We start from the raw sequence: 17,965 nt of genomic DNA, 5'->3' as shown, positions 1-17,965 counted from the left end.
CAATGCTCTTCAACTTTGTACTCTATTTGGCCTTTTAAACATTTTTTTTTATTCGAGCGTCACTGATGACTGTTATGTAGACGAAACGCGCGTCTGGCGTAAATATAAAATATTGATCCTGATATCTATGATGAGTTTATATGATGCCAATTATGTTATAAGCGCAAAAAAAAACCGTGCATACTCACCAAATGCGTTGGCTATTATTAACATAAAATAATGTATTTATATGCCAGCATTTTACATTGAATGTGTACAGGAGATAATTCCAAAAGCAATAAGCTTTCGGTTACATGAGATCAATAGGAAAATCCTCATCCCTTTTCAACGAATTGACTGAAAATCATTTCCATATGTCTTGAAACTAACAAAAATATATCTCACACAACAGGAATAATGTAATAATCTTAAACGAATCAAAACCGTAATCATTACAAATCTTACCCTTTAAGCCGTTTATAAGTTTCGTTTGGAATTTTTATATAACCTGAAGTAAAAGGTATCGATAAAGAATTTTTCACCAATCTATAATACATATATTTTGGCGGGTATATGTTTGGTAAATACTACTGCTATGTATACACCGAAAAAAAGAGCTATACGAACCTTTTTTGTCCGCGACTTCATGAAAGAGAAAAATTGAAGCAATTCAAAATGTGATTTTTTTTTACTTGCCATAGGCAAGAAGGGATGAAAATAAAATTAAAAGCTTTGCCATCCTTAATTTTGTACAGTTGAAGGCTTGATCAGTCGTGGTACATAGGAGTGGTATAATTTATTAACTGGCAGTTTTAATATAATTAAGTAGAATTATTATCAATTACTAATAGTATATAATAATAGATAATTTTTGTCAATTTTGCAGTGAAATGTCAGTTGATAAATTATCTAAATATATGTTACTTAATTTAAAGTCATATGAAACAAGTGACCGGTGAAAAATAATGGTTATCCAATTCTTGAATCAATGCATACATATATTAAAAGTTAAGACTTCTGTGCACGATTTTATCATTTTTTTCACATAAACTTCGTATAATCATCAATTTTTGTTCAATCGGTCAGTGTTGTTGTGAAATTATGGCGGTTAAATAAAGTTCGTGTTTTGAAGCCGAAGTTTAACGATTGTCACCCGTTTGTCAATAATCAAAAAAGAAGCATGGATATTTAGCACGTGTTAAACATGTACAATCAGATAATAGTTTATTTCAGTGACAGATCCATGCGTATTACGATCACCGGAGAAGGGTCATGCTCAGGTCATTTTGCAAACGGAAAATATACCAGCGAATTGCATCCTGGAAGCAAGCAGTTTAAAAAAAGTAAACTTCTTCTGAATATGGACCAGTTGAAAAATTTTCTTTAGAAAAAAGTTTATGTACACAGGTTTGATAATGATAACTATCCATTTTGTTATAAAAGAAAAAACATATACTTCATTGTTTTTAATTTTAGGTTTCATATGATTTTCAGTACTGTTGTCTAGGTATCATTAGTTGTAAAGATGTTTAACTGACAATGATTATCTATATGCCATAGTCTTATTTCAAATAAAGATTAGTTATTTCCTTCAAAGATATGTGTTGTCAAAATGATTAAAAAATACCCACCCTACATCTAAGAGAACAATCCGTTTACTTTTACCATTAAGGGACCATTCGATTTAATTTTCCTCGGAGTTTATTTTTTTTGTGATTTTACTTTCTCAAGGCATGTGTGAAGGATATTCAGTTTATTTAATCACAAGAGAGAACTACGACAACAGTAATCAATGTTGATAGATAATTGGAGACGATATTAAAGATTTTTTTATTTATTTGATATAAATCAAATAACACGAATTGAGCAAACGTTATAGATTGTGTGTAGCATTACAGACACAGTCAAAGTCATCAGGCGAAAAATGTTAACTAATATAGGCCAAAGTACGGTCTTCAATGGTCCTTAAGTGACAAGCATAAAACAATTCAAACAGAAAAATCAATCGCAAATCTATAAAACAAAAACAAGAGACGAGTACCTACATCAACAAACGACAAACACTGGTTCCTGATTTAAGACGTGTGCAACTAAACACAGCAGTTTTAATATGTGAACAGGCGCCAACCTTCACCCTAATCTAAAAAAAAAGTAGTATAACATCACAACATAGAACGAAATACCATTAAATATCAATTGAAAGTAAAAATCACAAAAATACTGAACTTGGAGGAAAATCAATTCTGAAAGTCCATAATCACATGGCAAAATCAAATAACAAAACGCATCAAAAACGAATGGACAAGAACTGTCATATTCCTGACTTGCATTGGTACACGCATTTTCAAATGTAGAAAATGGTGGATTATGAAATGGCTTTACTCGATCAAAAAGAAATATTACGAAAATCAAGTAAACATACACTCAATGAATGAATTTGATCTATGATACTATATGGATACAATTTAAAAAAAAAACATGTCGAAAAGACAACTATAACATGGGACAAAATGATGTTAGATTAAAAAAAATACACTCTATGCACAAGTTACTTTTAAATATACTAGTATTGTTGTTAGGAGTACGAACATATATTTTAAAAACTATATCTACTAATATTTTGGTTTTAGTTTCGGTATCGGTCTCGGTTTCCGTTTTAGGTATCGGCTTATGGTGAACATTTCTAATATTACAAAATATCCGTTTCACAGATGATATTGAATATGTTACTACAGTCATATATTCCTTTCGAATTTGACATACTGAATTAGACTATTTACAGAGGTTGTAATAACATGAGCAACACGGCGGGTGTCACATATTGAGCAGAATCTACTTACTTTTATGGAGTTCTTGAAATTATGTTCTTAAGACTTTATTTTTTTTTTTTTTTGTGTCTTGTGTACTATTGTTTGTCTGTTTGTCTTTTTCTTTTTTAGCCATGGCGTTGTCAGCTTTTTGTAAAAAAAAATAATGTATGAGTTTGATTGTTCTTCTGATATTTTCTGCCTCTCTCTGTCCTCTTTTCCGTGTTCTCTGCAGTAAACAGAAAGCCAATTTTCTAAAAGGTATTTTTCAATCTTTATTGTTCTCTATGTTAATGTAATCTCTATCATCTTGTTGACTGCATCATGGTCCTCTTTATGATGTTAAAATACTGAAACAAATTATCAAAATGAAATACAATCTTTCAGCGAATTTTACATAACGACAGTTTATGTTGAATGAGTAATTAATTTAATAGATAAAAGCTTAGTATTTAGTATTTGAAACATTTTTGTAGAAAATTTTGAAATGGTAATGTGGAAAGTTTAAAGGTACACCTTGTGTTCAGTAGGTGTCGTTTGTTGGTGTTTTTCATAAGAATTTCTCCATTCCCTTTTTCATATAGATTATACCATTTGTTTTCATATTTGGATAGGTTTATACTTGTAGCTTTAGGGCCCTTATAACGTGCTGATTGGTGTGAGCTACGGCCGTGTTGAATACCGTACTGTTGTCTCTTGGTTTCTTGTAAAGAGTTTTCTCATTGGCATTCATACCATATCTTCTTTTTTATATTAGACATATTATTGTTTACTTTTACAAATTGTATCTTCGATCGAGAATTTTCTCACCGCAATAATACCACATCTTCTTATATCTATTAAACATGTTTAGCAAAATTATAACTTACATTTTCACTGGTGAATAAAAATTGCACAACTGGTACTACGGTTTTATATTCATTTTGTGAGTATAAGACCACCAAATGTCCTAAAATTAATGAAAGTGCACATATACTAAATTAACAAAAATGAAATATTATGTTTTGTTCTTCAAAGCTTGATACTTGAAATTAAAAAATACATATTTATAATAAAGCTCTTGATTTTTTAATCACTACATTATCGAATCAAATAAATCATGATGATATAAGTCGTGGATACTATATAAATAAAATATATGTGTGACGTGTTTAATTGCATGCTATATTTTTACATTTGCCACTTTAGATGTATTTATTCTGTTTGAAGATACTTACTGTTTACAACATACAGAATTTATTAGAATACTAATTATATAATCTAGAATCTCCATTACTGTGAGTGTAATACACAAGCAAACATCTTATTACAATAAAAAGCAAACAATTGTGTTAGTTGAACCCCGCCTCATTCTGTATTCGGGTGCCCCAAGTCGGGAACATGTATTTCTGTGGTTGTCGTTTGTTGCTGTATATCATGTTTTTGTTCAATATTTATTAAATAAGTAAGTCCTTTAGTTTTCTAATTTAACTTGTTTTATATTTGTTTTTTTCTGGGCCTTTTAAAGATGATATGCATTATGGGTTTCAGTCATTGTTGAAGCCAACACAGTGACCTAGTTATTATTTTTCTTCAGAGTTTGGTCTGTTATGAGCAGTTGTCTCATTGGCATTCATGTCAATTTTCCGTTTTTTTTTTTTTTATATATAGCTGTATATATATTATATATTATTTATTATTAATCCTTTTAGTAATGGAATGCTCTGTAACTATGCTATAACAAAAATGAATACACAAAAAAAAGATAAAGATTTCGATGTTTTACTTAATTAAAACCTTGCAATTTATCAAGTTTTGTTGAAACATATATCATATATACGGTGAAACATACCTTTCTTCTTTTCACCACTCCGTACTGTTACTTTATAATTGTTTTTCACCGTCATCATAGGAAATTCTTTTTTAACAATGAAAGTTGTATCGTCAGCCTTCCTGAATCCCCGATTGTCATATGATATGTAAACAGATTCTTCATAGTTATCGATTCTGACGGCAGCGCAGTTGACTGCAACTGTTAAAAGAAGCATTTGTTTTATCTTGGCATAAATCTTAATGCATACAACATATATCTTTTTTTTTATATATAGATAAGACCTTTTGTTTTCTCGTTTGAATGGTTTTACACTAGCAATTCTCCTTTTTGGCTTGTTGAAGGCCTTACATTGACCTATAATGGTTTACTTTTATAAATTGTTATTTGGATTGAGAGTTGTCTCATTGGCCTTCAAATCACATCTTTCTATATCTACATCGAAATACATAACAATATATAAAATCTTTGTGCGGTAAGATATAATTATTTATTAACTTTATGCCAAGAACATTATAAAGAAAGTTGTAATAATTCTTGTTCGGCAAGGAATTAAATTTGATCGATGAAACTTTTAAAGGGGTGATGAATAAATTAATATCTGTTGATTTAATTCATGTGATTTTTATTATTGCACGTGGACGAAACTGATAAAAATAACTTAAAGTGGCAGTGTTCCGAAAAATTCCACAGACAACACTTGCTTTTTTCCCCAAAAAATGTAAAGGACAAAATACAAAACTTAAGAAATACAATACATAGATAAAATAAAAACTGACAACACTATGGCTAAAAAAGAAGAGAAAATAGAAAAATAAAAGTTACCAAACACAACATGGGAAACTTAGAATAATCAACACGAACCAAAACTAGGGGGTGATCTCAGGTGCTCCAGAAGGGTAAGCAGATTCTGCCCCACATGTGGCATCCGTCGTGTTGTGAATTTTATTTCAAACCCGGTAAATAGTCTGACTCGGTAGGTCACATTCGTTGAAAGGGAATGGGAATGTAGTACCACATTAGAAACATATCCAACATCATCTGCGAAACGGATATTCCGAAACGGCCAATCAAGTACTGATGGCGTCCTTAAAATTTACGAAGGGATGATTTTAATTTAACTCTTTCTTCAGTAGCTTCCTTGAGGAAATATCGTATCATTTGGCAGATATATACTCTGAATGCAGGCACTACTGGAATGTTGCATCGCACTAATGGTGCTACTACTTATATTTTGTATGGTGTTTCTGATGCCAATTATGTTACACGATAAACAAAACCGTGCATCCTCATCAAGTGCTTTGGCTTATATTTATTTTTTTTTAAATAATTTATTTATTTGAAAGCATTTTACATTGAATTTGTTAATTTTAAAGAACACTCATGCGTTTTGGTGCATATGTCTTTAAAGTGCAAATACTTTTAAATGGAAAATAATAATGTAAAATAAAATAAAAAAATAATAGTAAAAGGAATGTTAGTCATATCGCTTGTCTCATGTAAATACAGTTGCAGATGTGTCGAAGATTCCTTGTGAATATATGATTTCTACGGGTAAAAATAACTATACAAGGGTTTAAAATTTTATTTTATGTTATAATGCTTTCTTTTTCCACTAACAGATTAAATGTATGAAAAGTTAAATATTATTACTAGTCAGTGGTTTTAGAAACAAGATGTTTGAAATATTAGAGTGCGTTTTCACGATTAACAATAACAAATTAGAGCTTTTGCGAAAACAGCGTATTCATCCCAAATCTTACCCTATAAGCCGTTTATGAATTTCGTTTGGTACTTTTGATGTCTTTTGTGGTTTCACCTGAAGTTAAGGTTACTTATGAATATATTTGCATTAATTGATTAGACATCTATTTAGGCGGGTATATGTTTAGTCAATACTACTGCTATATGTACACCGAAAAAAGAATGCGCAATACGAACATGTTTTAAATCTCGACTTTATGAAATAAGAAAAATGAAGCAATTCTAAATGTGATTTTTTTAACTTACCATAGACAAGCAAGGAAGCAAATAAAAGTACAAGCTTTGCCATCTTTGATTTTGAACTGTTGAAGGCCTGGTCAGTCGTGGTACAATGTACATAGAAGTAGTATAAAATATATACTGGTAGTTTTAATATAATTCAGTAGAATTATTATTATTTTGAAATAGTATATAATCATATATAAGCTTTGTCAATTTTGTAATGAAATGTCAATCGACAAATAAGAATAATTGTAACTTTATTAAAGTTAAACTAAGAATGGAAACTGGGTATTTGTCAAAGAGACAACAACCCGACCATAGAACAGTAGGTCACTAATAGGTTTTAAATGCAGCGAGATATTCCCACACCCGGAGGCGTCCTTCAGCTGACCCCTAAACAAATATATATACTGATTCAGTGATAATGAACGTCATAATTAAACTCCAGATTATACATAGTAAACTAAAATAATACAAGAACTACAAAGGCCAGAGGCTCCTAACTTGGGACAGGCGCAAAAATGCGACGGGGTTAAACATGTTTATGAGATCTCAACCCTCCCCTATACCTCTAGCCAATGTGGAAAATTATACGCATAACGATACGCACATTATAATTAAGTTCAGGAGAAGTCCGATAACTGAAAACACTATGGCTAAAAAAGAAAAGGACAATAGAAAAACATCAGTAACCAAACACAACATGGAAAAATATGAATGTGCAACACGAACCCCATAAAAACGTGGGGTGATCTCAGGTGGGCAAGCAGATTCTGCTCCACATGTGGCACCCGTCGTGTTGCTAATTGTATTTTAAACCCGGGAAATTGTCCAATTTAGTAGGTCACATCCGTTGATAGGGAACTGGATTGTAGTACGACATTAGGAACATGTCCGAAATAATCTTTGAAACGGATATTCCGAAACGGTTAACCAACTCGTGATGGCATCCTTAAAATTTACCATGGGATGATTTTAACCTCAACTCTTTGTTCAGTAGCTATAGGTTACTTGCAACCATCGTACCTCTATCAATGAAATTTTGTCCTCAATACTATTCAACTTCGTACTCTTTTTGACCTTAAAAACATTTTTTGATTCGAGCGTCACTGATGAGTCTTTTGTAGACAAAACGCGTGTCTGGCGTAAGTATCAAATTATAATCCTCGAATCTATGATGAGTTTATTTGATAGGAAACACAAGCTCGGAAATATCTTCTCATTTGGCAGATATATACTTGGTATGCAGGCGCTGCTGGAATGTTGCATTGTACTAATGGTCCTATAACTTGTTTTTTTATGGTGTTTCTGATGTTAATTTGGTCACACTCGAATCAAGGCAGTGTATCCTCATCAAGTTCTTTGGCTTATATTTACATTTTTTTAAATAATTTGTTTATATGATAGCATTTTACATTGAATATGTTAATCTTTAAGACCACTCTTGCGTTATGGTACATATGTATTTAAAGTGCAAACAGTTTTAAATGGAAAATAATAATGAAACACCTAAAAAAAGGAATGTTGGTGTATGTCGCGTTCGCTTGTCTCATGTTAATACATTTAATCACTCTTGTGATGTCACCTGAAGTAAAGGGTATTGTTAAAGACATTTTCACCAATTTATCCAATACTAATGCTACGTGTACACCGAAAATTGAATGCACAATACAAACATGTTTTTGTTCGCGACTTTATGAAAGAAGAAAAATGATGCAAATGAAAATGCCATCTTTAATTTTGAACTGTTGAAGGCGTGTCGTGGTACATAGGAGTGGTATAATTGATAAAATGGCAATTTAATATAATTAAGTAGAATTATTATCAATTTCAAATAGTATATAATTATAGTAAATCTTTGTAAATTTTGCAGTGAAATGTCAATTGATAAATTATCTGAATATATGTAACTTTATTTAAGAACTGTTGTGTAGGTATCATTAGTTGTGAGGATGTTTGACTGACAATGATGATCAATATGTCGTAGTCTTATTTCAAATAAAGATAAGTTATTTCCTTCAAAGATATATGTTGTCAAAATGATTCAAACAATACCCACGCTACATTTAAGAGAACAATCCGTTCTTTTTTACCTTTAACTTTTAAGGGACTTTCCGATTTAATTTTCCTCGGAGTACTGAAGGATATTCAGTTTATCTTATCGCAGGAGAGAACTACAACAGCAGTTATCATTATTGATGGATAGTTGCAGAAAATTGGAGACGATATTATAGATTTTTTTATATGATATAAATCAAATAACACGAATACAGCAAGCGTTATATACAGATGGAAAAAAGATGGAAAAAAGTATTGCAACACCTTGATTTGTTATAACTTGAAAAATCAGCCTCTTATTTTGGATGCAAATATGATGAATAATTGTAAAATAATATTGAAATATAGTTAATAATAACATTGGCATTAAAACGGAGAAAAAGGTATAATTATAAGCACAATTTTGATAACAAAAAGAAGTGTTTATTGTACTACAACTTTTACTGAAGTCGAACTTTACAAAGTCAGACATTTCAAAATTAATCTTAAGATGATTGTTCACATCATGGTTGATCGTTATACGCCAAAGAATTAGTACTTTGTCCGCAGCCTACATTAAAACGGATAACCGCCTCTTAACGTCTTCTGGTCTTACCATAAGTCGACTAATTTGTTGCTTAGGTAGCAGTAATCAGTCCTGATGAAGGACATTGTATATTTCATGACGTGTTTGAACTGGGGTGACCTTTCGCGCACTTAACGCTCAATAGTGTCTCATATATGCTAGATATGGTTCAAATCCGGGCTACGATCGAGCCAAGGAAGATGCACATAACTCCTTTGGAACATATTGAGAAAATTTCTAAATATTTCATATGAAAATTTATAAAATGCGAATTTAAATTGTTGCGATAATAACCCTGTCCCAATTTTGGAAAAACTAAAAACATCACAATTATATCAGAATTAACAATACATATTACTTACCAAAAAATAGTCAGACGAAATACAACACAAAATAACATGAATAAGTAAACATTGAATAACAAATTGTTTTAACTGTTCATATCCAAGAACGTACGGTTTCAGAGTACTCATGGTTACTTAAGGAGAGTTTAAAGCATAAAACAATTAATAAAAATCATCATGCATCAAACACAAATCATTGTGTTCGTTTGTTTTGAAATTAAACCCGAAGTTTGTTAAATCTGGAATATCGCTTTAAGTATGGATAGTATATTTCACAGACAAAACAAACAAATCTATTTTCAAAAATATATGTAAAGCATGAAAAGGGTGAAATTGAAATAAGCGGGGGAAAACAGAAAGTCCTATAGATAAAATAACATTAATAAAATACCCCTTCCTCAAAACTTAATACATAACCCGCTAACATGTCTAACCGATATCAGGAGCTCATTACTGGCAAGCAGTATATGATGTTTGAATATATTAGAATGTCATAAGAAAAGCTGCGAAATGTAACTGAACTGAACACTGTTTAACTGATAGTTTGTTATGTATATGTAATAACAAGAAATAGAAAAAAACAATCATGTATATCATTTATATGGCTATGTTTAATTGAGATAATATTTAATAAATAGTAATCGTTACAAAACTGACACTATTTGTTTTAATCAATGCTACTGTGATTAAAACTTCGGTTATTCGCTGCCTGTCATTCTGTGAATTTGGTTTTTTTAAAGTCGTGTGCAAATTTAAAAAAAAAAGAGAAGGAAACACCACATAATAAACATTTGCCTAATATTCAATATCTAAACATAGACATCCTCTCAAATAATTGATAAAAAGATATGTATATGATAAGTATTTCTTGGTATATGTAACATGAATAATATGATATTAAATATAAATGGAAAACTTAATCATGTCATTTATCGCTTTATTCTAATAATCAGGACAACCTTTCATGACTTTCAAATGTAATCAATTGCAATACATGTAGCAATTATTTAATAGTTCATATTTAAATAAACAATCTGCTGGTTCACGTTTATTTGAAATAAATGATGCAAGAGAATGATATGTCAATATTTTAGTGTAAAGTTTTAGGAGTAGTTATTTTATTAAGAAAACTGATTGATATTATGATCGGAATCATCAATTCACGAATAATTGAAATACATACATAAGCATATGTGTTCAAAGAGAATTTGAAAAAAAGGAATATAACCTTACCTACGAATTCAAAAGCATACCACTTCCTCTGTACGGTTTATTTCACATTTAAGATTATGCTTATTATCGAAGGTCGTTATATAGCCTTTAGTGGTTCAAATTCCTTTATATTGGCCTCTGATGGGTATTTCTGTCAATGTCAATCATGCCACTGTTCTTTTGTTTATCTGAGTTTTGACTGAGTGTACAATTACTGAATTTTGTTGTAGGTCTATGAGAAGATCGTTGGGTCATAATCCTATAATTCGCTACTGACATGATATATAACATACCATCTAAACATTTCTCATTTTCACACTCGCACAGCTACAATTGACCTTAGATATATTTGGCTATTATTGTTAGCTCCTTTTGGTCATGTAACTTGATACTTACACATCTTTAAATTTCAAATATCAGTGTTGAACGTTCTTTCCTGAGCAGAATCCAGCAAAAATGCTTGGATTCAGACATTTCATAAAGGATGATTTGCATTCTTTCCTATCACTGGATCAGTATCGCTGCTCGTGAACTATGTGTGTTAAGATAGTTTTGATTACTTAATTTTGTTGAAAATTTGTTTATTGGGTTAATAGGAAAGATTTCGCCCCTCTATTAGATACATATTATCATAATTGTTCAGACAGATTCTCTTTACGGATTACTTTCGTTGTGAGCGAGGCTCTATGTTGAAGACTGTACTTTGACTTTAATTGTTATAATTTTTACAAATTGTGACTTAGATTGAGCGTTGTCTCAATGGTACTCATACCACATCTTCTTATATATATATATATGACAGTATCTCCCCTTGCAATTATATAGTCCATAAATGAAAGTAGAGACAATATGTCATATCTTAGAATTGGGAAAACAAATAACCAGCCCCTGGGAACTTTGCGGCACAAACTAAAACATATGTATTATGCAATAAACACAAGTTATCACAATACTTATGACAAAACTGATATGGACATGAATTAAATCTCACAAATAAATAATTCAACATTGAAAATTCGAATGTAACAAGTCAGATTTGTTTTCAATTAATACACATAAAACATTTGTATAATGAAGCATTTGATTATAGAAAATATGTTATGTACTGATTTAAGTTCAGTTTTACATAATATGGAAACATAAAGATTTGTTTGTTGTTTATCTCTACTACTTATCGCGGTTGTGTATGACATCGTACGGCGAACTAATATTATCCCTGACCAGAGTCAGATCTTGATAAGCTCCATGGTCCGGTTGGATTTCGTTTTCATTCTCTTCATTATCCGACTGGATTTCGTTTGCATACTCTGCTTTATAACGTTGTTCTGTGATGTTCTGAGCAGTCTTCAAAATTGTTGTTCGCCTAAAAAAACTGAAAAGAAAGAAGCAAAGTTTACGTCAACATAAATACTTTGGCATTTAAAAAGTATTATTTTGAGTATTTTCCTCAATCATATCTTGAGAGTTGACGTTTATTCTTGTTATAGAAAAAGACTGCATTTTTAGTCCTTCATGATGGTTAAAAAATATTGCAATGGACTCATTGTTAATCGAATTAGTGACTTTCTGTAGCAATAGTTATAATGCAAAACAGATAGAAAAGAGGACGAAAGATACCAAAGGGACAGTCAAACTCATAAATCTAAAACAAACTGACAACGCCATGGCTAAAAATGAAAAAGACAAACAAACAACAGCACACATGACACAATATAGAAAACTAAAGAATAAACAACACGAACCCCACCAAAAAACTAGGGGTGATCTCAGGTGCTTCGGAAGGGTAAGCAGTTCCTGCTCCACATGTAGAAGATAAGTTTGAGTGGTCCTATGAAGGTAAGTCCAGAGTAAGCGCTTCTGTCGCATGAAATTTTCAAAGAGTGATTTGCAAAAACAGAAACTCATTAGATTAAAGACAATTCAGCCTATTGATTGTCTGAAGTAAAAGACGAACAGACAAAATCAATAACCGCCCTCTAGAACTAGTTAAAAAGCTATATATCAACCTGATTGAAAATAAAGCAGTTTATATTACACATACTAGTATAATATGTTGAATAAAAACAAGTCCACTCTCACTAATTACTGACGATAAAAGTAAGGATAATGGTGAAAAGAAATTGCAGCGTAGAGTTTTAAAGGCTGTATTGCTAACCGGACATGTTTGCCAAGAATGATACACACACTGTCATGTAATCCTTCTGTCAATCAATATACATGACGATTATCAGCCATGGTGTTGTCAGTTAATTTTCGATATCTGAGTTTGACTGTCCCTCTGGTATCTTTTGTCCCTCTTTTTTCAGACAGCAGCGATGGTAATGGTTTAACCAGAAATGGACTTGAATTCTTATTAAAAGGAAAATCACATAAATACTGATATCCGAGGAAAAGTCAAAAAAGAAAGTCCCTTATCATATGGCAAAACCAAAAGGTAAAACATATCAAACGAATGGATATTAACTGTCTTATTCCTGACTTTGTAGATTATTTACCTGGAAATAGTTTACAAATTATATGAATATCTTCATTTTCTTTTATTGTAAGTGAATCAAGTCTGTTCGGTGCAAGATTTTACTTTGCGTGCTTGCTCTCACTACACTTATTTTGGTCTGTGTACTATCAATATTATTTAAAGTTAAAAATTATCTCCAGTTGATATATTGTCCAAATAAGTTTTCTTAGTTATCTGATACTATCTAAAAGCATATGATGTATTATATAAAGTTTCTCTGTACAATATATCAGTGACTGCCGTGGATAGTAAGTTAACATTGAATTGGTGGTACACAGCAAATACGTTTTCTTTTTAGAGTGAATTATATAATTGCATAGCATGTAGAAAACAGAAAACAAAAAAACTTTGGAAAAATGAGGAGGGCTAAAAAATTGTTCTGTCACCACGAAACCCGCAGGAAAGGAATTTCGATACCTTCCCTAAATTTCCTTCAGTCATAAAATCTTTTTGTAAAATTCATTCTACAACAATTTATGAAGTTCATCACGCACAAAATGACCGCGACTTCGCGGATATGTTCTTATAACACATAGATAAAAGAAATAGTGGTGTGAGATGTTATAGATATAAGAAATTGTGGTGTGAGTATCAACGAGACAAATCTCCACCAAAGTCACAATTTGTAAAAGTAAATTATTATACATTGTCGGTAAAAGAAAGGTCTACAACACGGAGCCTTGGCTCAAACCGAAGAGCAAGCACTTATGGGAACTACTAATTACTAGTGCAAAACCATTCGTACGAGATACCAGCGGCTACAAGCATATTTCAGAAGAATTGTGCAAATCCTGCTACAAGCATGAAATTTGGCATAGATCTTCCTCAACTATTACTCTTTCATTTCAGATAGGGAGGCATGTTAATAGCACCTTTTCACATACTAGCCTTCGATATTGGGCTAATTTAAGTATGATGTCCGCCATTTTGTATTTTACCGGAAGTGAGGCCTCCCTATCTGAAATGAAAGAGAAATAGTTGAGGAAGGTCTATTTAAGGTTTAAAATATGGCGGGAAAATGCTGACTCGGACTCTTACCTTAAATTTACAATGGTATTATTTAGGTGTCAAAACAAAAGAAAGACAATCAAGAATCTTCTAAAAGTTTGGTAAATTACCTTACATGAGATTTTAAGTCTAAAAAAATAAATGGGTGTTAAGGGGCAACATATTTTACATTGTATTGTATGCAAAAGCACAGAGGAGTCCGAACATTTGACACAAATTCCAAAACCGCACCTAAGTACATCCTTAATGCGGGTAATTTACTTCACAATGAAATATTAATATTTCCTTCATTTGATATAAAATTGAGAATGAAATGGGGAATGTGTCACAGAGACAACAACCCGACCATAGAAAAACAACAGCAGAAGGTCACCAGCAGGTCTTCAATATAGCGAGAAATTCCAGCACCCGGAGGCGTCCTTCAGCTGGCACCTAAACAAATATATACTAGTTCAGTGATAATGAACGCCATACTAAACTCCAAATTGTACACAAGAAACTAAAATTAAAATAATACAAGACTAACAAAGCACAGAGGCTCCTGACTTGGGACAGGCGCAAACATATTTATGAGATCTCAACCCTCTCCCTATACCTCTAGCCAATGTAGAAAAGTAAACGCATAACAATACGCACATTAAAATTCAGTTCATGTGAAGTCCGAGTCTGATGTCAGAAGATGTAACCAAAGAAAATAAACTAAATGACAATAATACATAGATAACAACAGATAATTACTAGCAGTTCACTGACATGCCAGCTCCAGACGTCAATTAAACTGATTGAAAGATTATGATTTCATCATATGATCAATATCAGGCACAATCCTTCCCGTTAGGAGTTTAGTATCATACCATCATAAAAAGTAAAATCACAAAACTACTGAACTCAGAGGAAAATCAATTCGGAAAGTCCATAATCACATGGCAAAATCAAATAACAAAACGCATCAAAAACGAATGGACAAAAACTGTCATATTCCTGACTTGGTACAGGCATTTTCAAATGTAGAAAAAGGTGGATTGAACCTGGTTTTATAGCTAGCTAAACCTCTCACTTGTGTGACAGTCGTATCACATTCCATTATATTGTCAGCGATGCGTGAACAAAACAAACAGACACAATAGTTAAAAATATCAAAAATAGGGGTACAGCAGTCAACATTGTTTTATCATCTTAATCACTATATAAACAACAAACGTAACGAAGAAGCACAAAAAGGCATACATCAAATTAACATCCTCATTTTGATTATATTAATATATGATTGTATTTGTCTATGTAAAATGCACCCATCAAGGACGGAGGGTTTTGAGGGAAGAACATAACCCGTGTCATGCCAACAACTGTCTTTTTTAAATAGTTTTCTTTTTTAAGTTATGTTATTGTGTAAAATTATTAACCGTATCATTAGCATTGACATGTACCCGATAATTATTCAATGTAGAAACTAAAAGTTATCATAATGTGTGATATAAGACAATATACATAAAATCTGGTTTGTTGAAAATTTTGGTATGGCTTAATGAGATGTATGTAATTTTACCTTTTACCTATAAATAACAACATGCCATCTGCTTATTACTGCATTTCACAAAAAATGTTTAGTTTAAGTTACACCCATCACTATAAGTATTTGTTTATAATCAGTGTATAATCATGATTATTGTATACTAGCATATAAGCAAATTTGAAAGAATAATCAATTTTGTTTATCAAACATATTGATTCATTTCTGTTTCGATTTTGGTTTAGACTTCGGTATACATAGAAACATTCTTTTTTCAGGAGAGGTCTTTTTACCAAACCCTACTCAGTCGATTTCAACTTTCAAGTACAATGGTTGAATGATTTTGTAACAGATAGGGTCAACATCTTATTTTTCAAACTGTTTGTAATAGTTTGTAATCAATGTATAACTGTATCTATGAGGTTTATATCGAGACCTAGTTGTTGTTGATAGTTTGATTAAATACTTATACTTATACTCCTGCGTATGTATTTTTATTTATTATATACTTAGAAGTAAATACAGATAAATTGTATGTGTAATACATCAATGGCAAGCGTGCTGTATCAGCCACCCGTGATGATATCGATATCAGCACGGTTGCAAAAGCTTTATCAAATCCCTAATCTGTATGACGTCATGTCAAACCTATAATCTGTATGACGTAATTTGAAAACTCCTTATCTGTATGACGTCATGTCACATAAAAAACATCTACTTGAGGTATAGGTATATATTAAAGTGTATATGATATGGTTTTTTCAATATCACACACCGTATCAACCCTCAACCAATTGGTGTCTCGGGTTGATACGGATGCGATATTGAAAAAGTCATATGATATTCTCTATAAACACATACGTAAACCCATGCTCGGGAGGCTACTTTATTACTTATTTGATAGGAATGTCATTGGGTTTCTGTACCCAACCCTTTTCATAAATAATTTAGATTTCAAAAATGTATGCCTTTTCATATATTGTATAGGTAAAATGTTACCTTTTCCCATATTGTTTGGCTTTCGCTTCTTGAGTAATGTAACAGTGAAATACCAAAGTGACAAAAGAGAGAACATTGGATGACAGCCCGGAACACCAAGAAAGATGACGGATTAAGACATGGGTACCCTTTTTGACCTTATTCTATATACATGTATCTGATAGTTCACATATTTTCAAGCATGAAAATGTGACATATTCAAGCGGCACATCATATCTTTTGAATATAGGAAGTGGACCCCCGAGAAATAATGTCATTGATATCGTACATCTGTAGGAACCGAATGTTTAGGAATATTACTTATGCTACTGCTATCTGTTGGATGGATGACTGTTGAAAGTCCCATGCCAAAAAAATACATATTTAGCAGGAAACATGATAATGTGTTTTCCACTAGAGCGAATCGTTCAGCAGGATTTTGAACAAGCTAGTTCACAATAAAGAAATGTGTTCGGACTTTTCACACTCAAGGCGAACACGCTTCCTCGATATCACCGAGGTGGTTGTTATATTTTGGACACATTCAAGGACGTTTGAAAATAAAAGTAGTAAGCAGGCTTTTCCTTTTGATAAGATACTGACATCTTGTTTTCATATTTAAAAAGAAAGATTTGGCCTGAGGGATTTTCTTGCTGCGTTGAAGAACCATTGGAGGCCTTCGGCTGTTGTCACTATTTATTCGGGTTGTTGTCTCTTTGACATATTCCCTATTTCCATTCTCAATTCATCATTTAAATATGATCCTTTATTTCCAACTTCTTGTTCCATCCGGTTGAAGGAAGCATTTTATTTTTGCATAGGCAAATTACACACATACAGAAAACAATGTTTTGTTTTGGAAGCAAAGATGTTACTGCTCTACAAAGCACCAAATTTACCTGTTTGATAGTTGATAAAGTAAGAATGTAATTTAACCATAAAAACATGTATGAATTAAAGGTGACCTTTTGATCAAACAAATACATGAAATAAGGGTGATTAGATTCGGTATACTCTCATTTTTCACTGTTTGATCACACAACCATGTCAAAGAGAACGTTTTGCAGTGTAATAAATTGCTATGTTTTTCGTAGATGACACTTTCTTGTCATGTGCTCTACTGATGGGTAGATAATGTTTGCAACCATGATGTTTTCAACCATTGTGTGTTGTGTTTGTAAGCATTGAATTTA

The 17,965-nt window shown here is 31.8% G+C and overlaps 1 protein-coding gene across 1 annotated transcript; it reads right to left on the bottom strand.

Annotated features, from left to right (window-relative positions):
• Positions 1-2,638: 2,638 nt before the first annotated feature.
• Positions 2,639-6,692, bottom strand: LOC143069035 (uncharacterized). Its single transcript, XM_076243469.1, has 4 exons — positions 6,607-6,692; positions 4,618-4,797; positions 3,656-3,735; positions 2,639-3,136 (listed from the first exon to the last, which is right to left on the bottom strand). The coding sequence occupies exons 1-4, from the start codon at positions 6,647-6,649 to the stop codon at positions 3,092-3,094; spliced, it is 348 nt and encodes a 115-aa protein (XP_076099584.1). The 5' UTR covers positions 6,650-6,692; the 3' UTR covers positions 2,639-3,091.
• Between the last annotated feature and the right edge of the window lie 11,273 nt (positions 6,693-17,965).

The sequence above is a fragment of the Mytilus galloprovincialis genome, chromosome 3 (assembly GCF_965363235.1).
Source record: "Mytilus galloprovincialis chromosome 3, xbMytGall1.hap1.1, whole genome shotgun sequence".
NCBI classification, from domain to species: Eukaryota; Metazoa; Mollusca; class Bivalvia; order Mytilida; family Mytilidae; genus Mytilus; species Mytilus galloprovincialis.
Note: the sequence above shows the minus strand (reverse complement) of the source record. Positions and strands in the feature narration are given on the sequence as shown.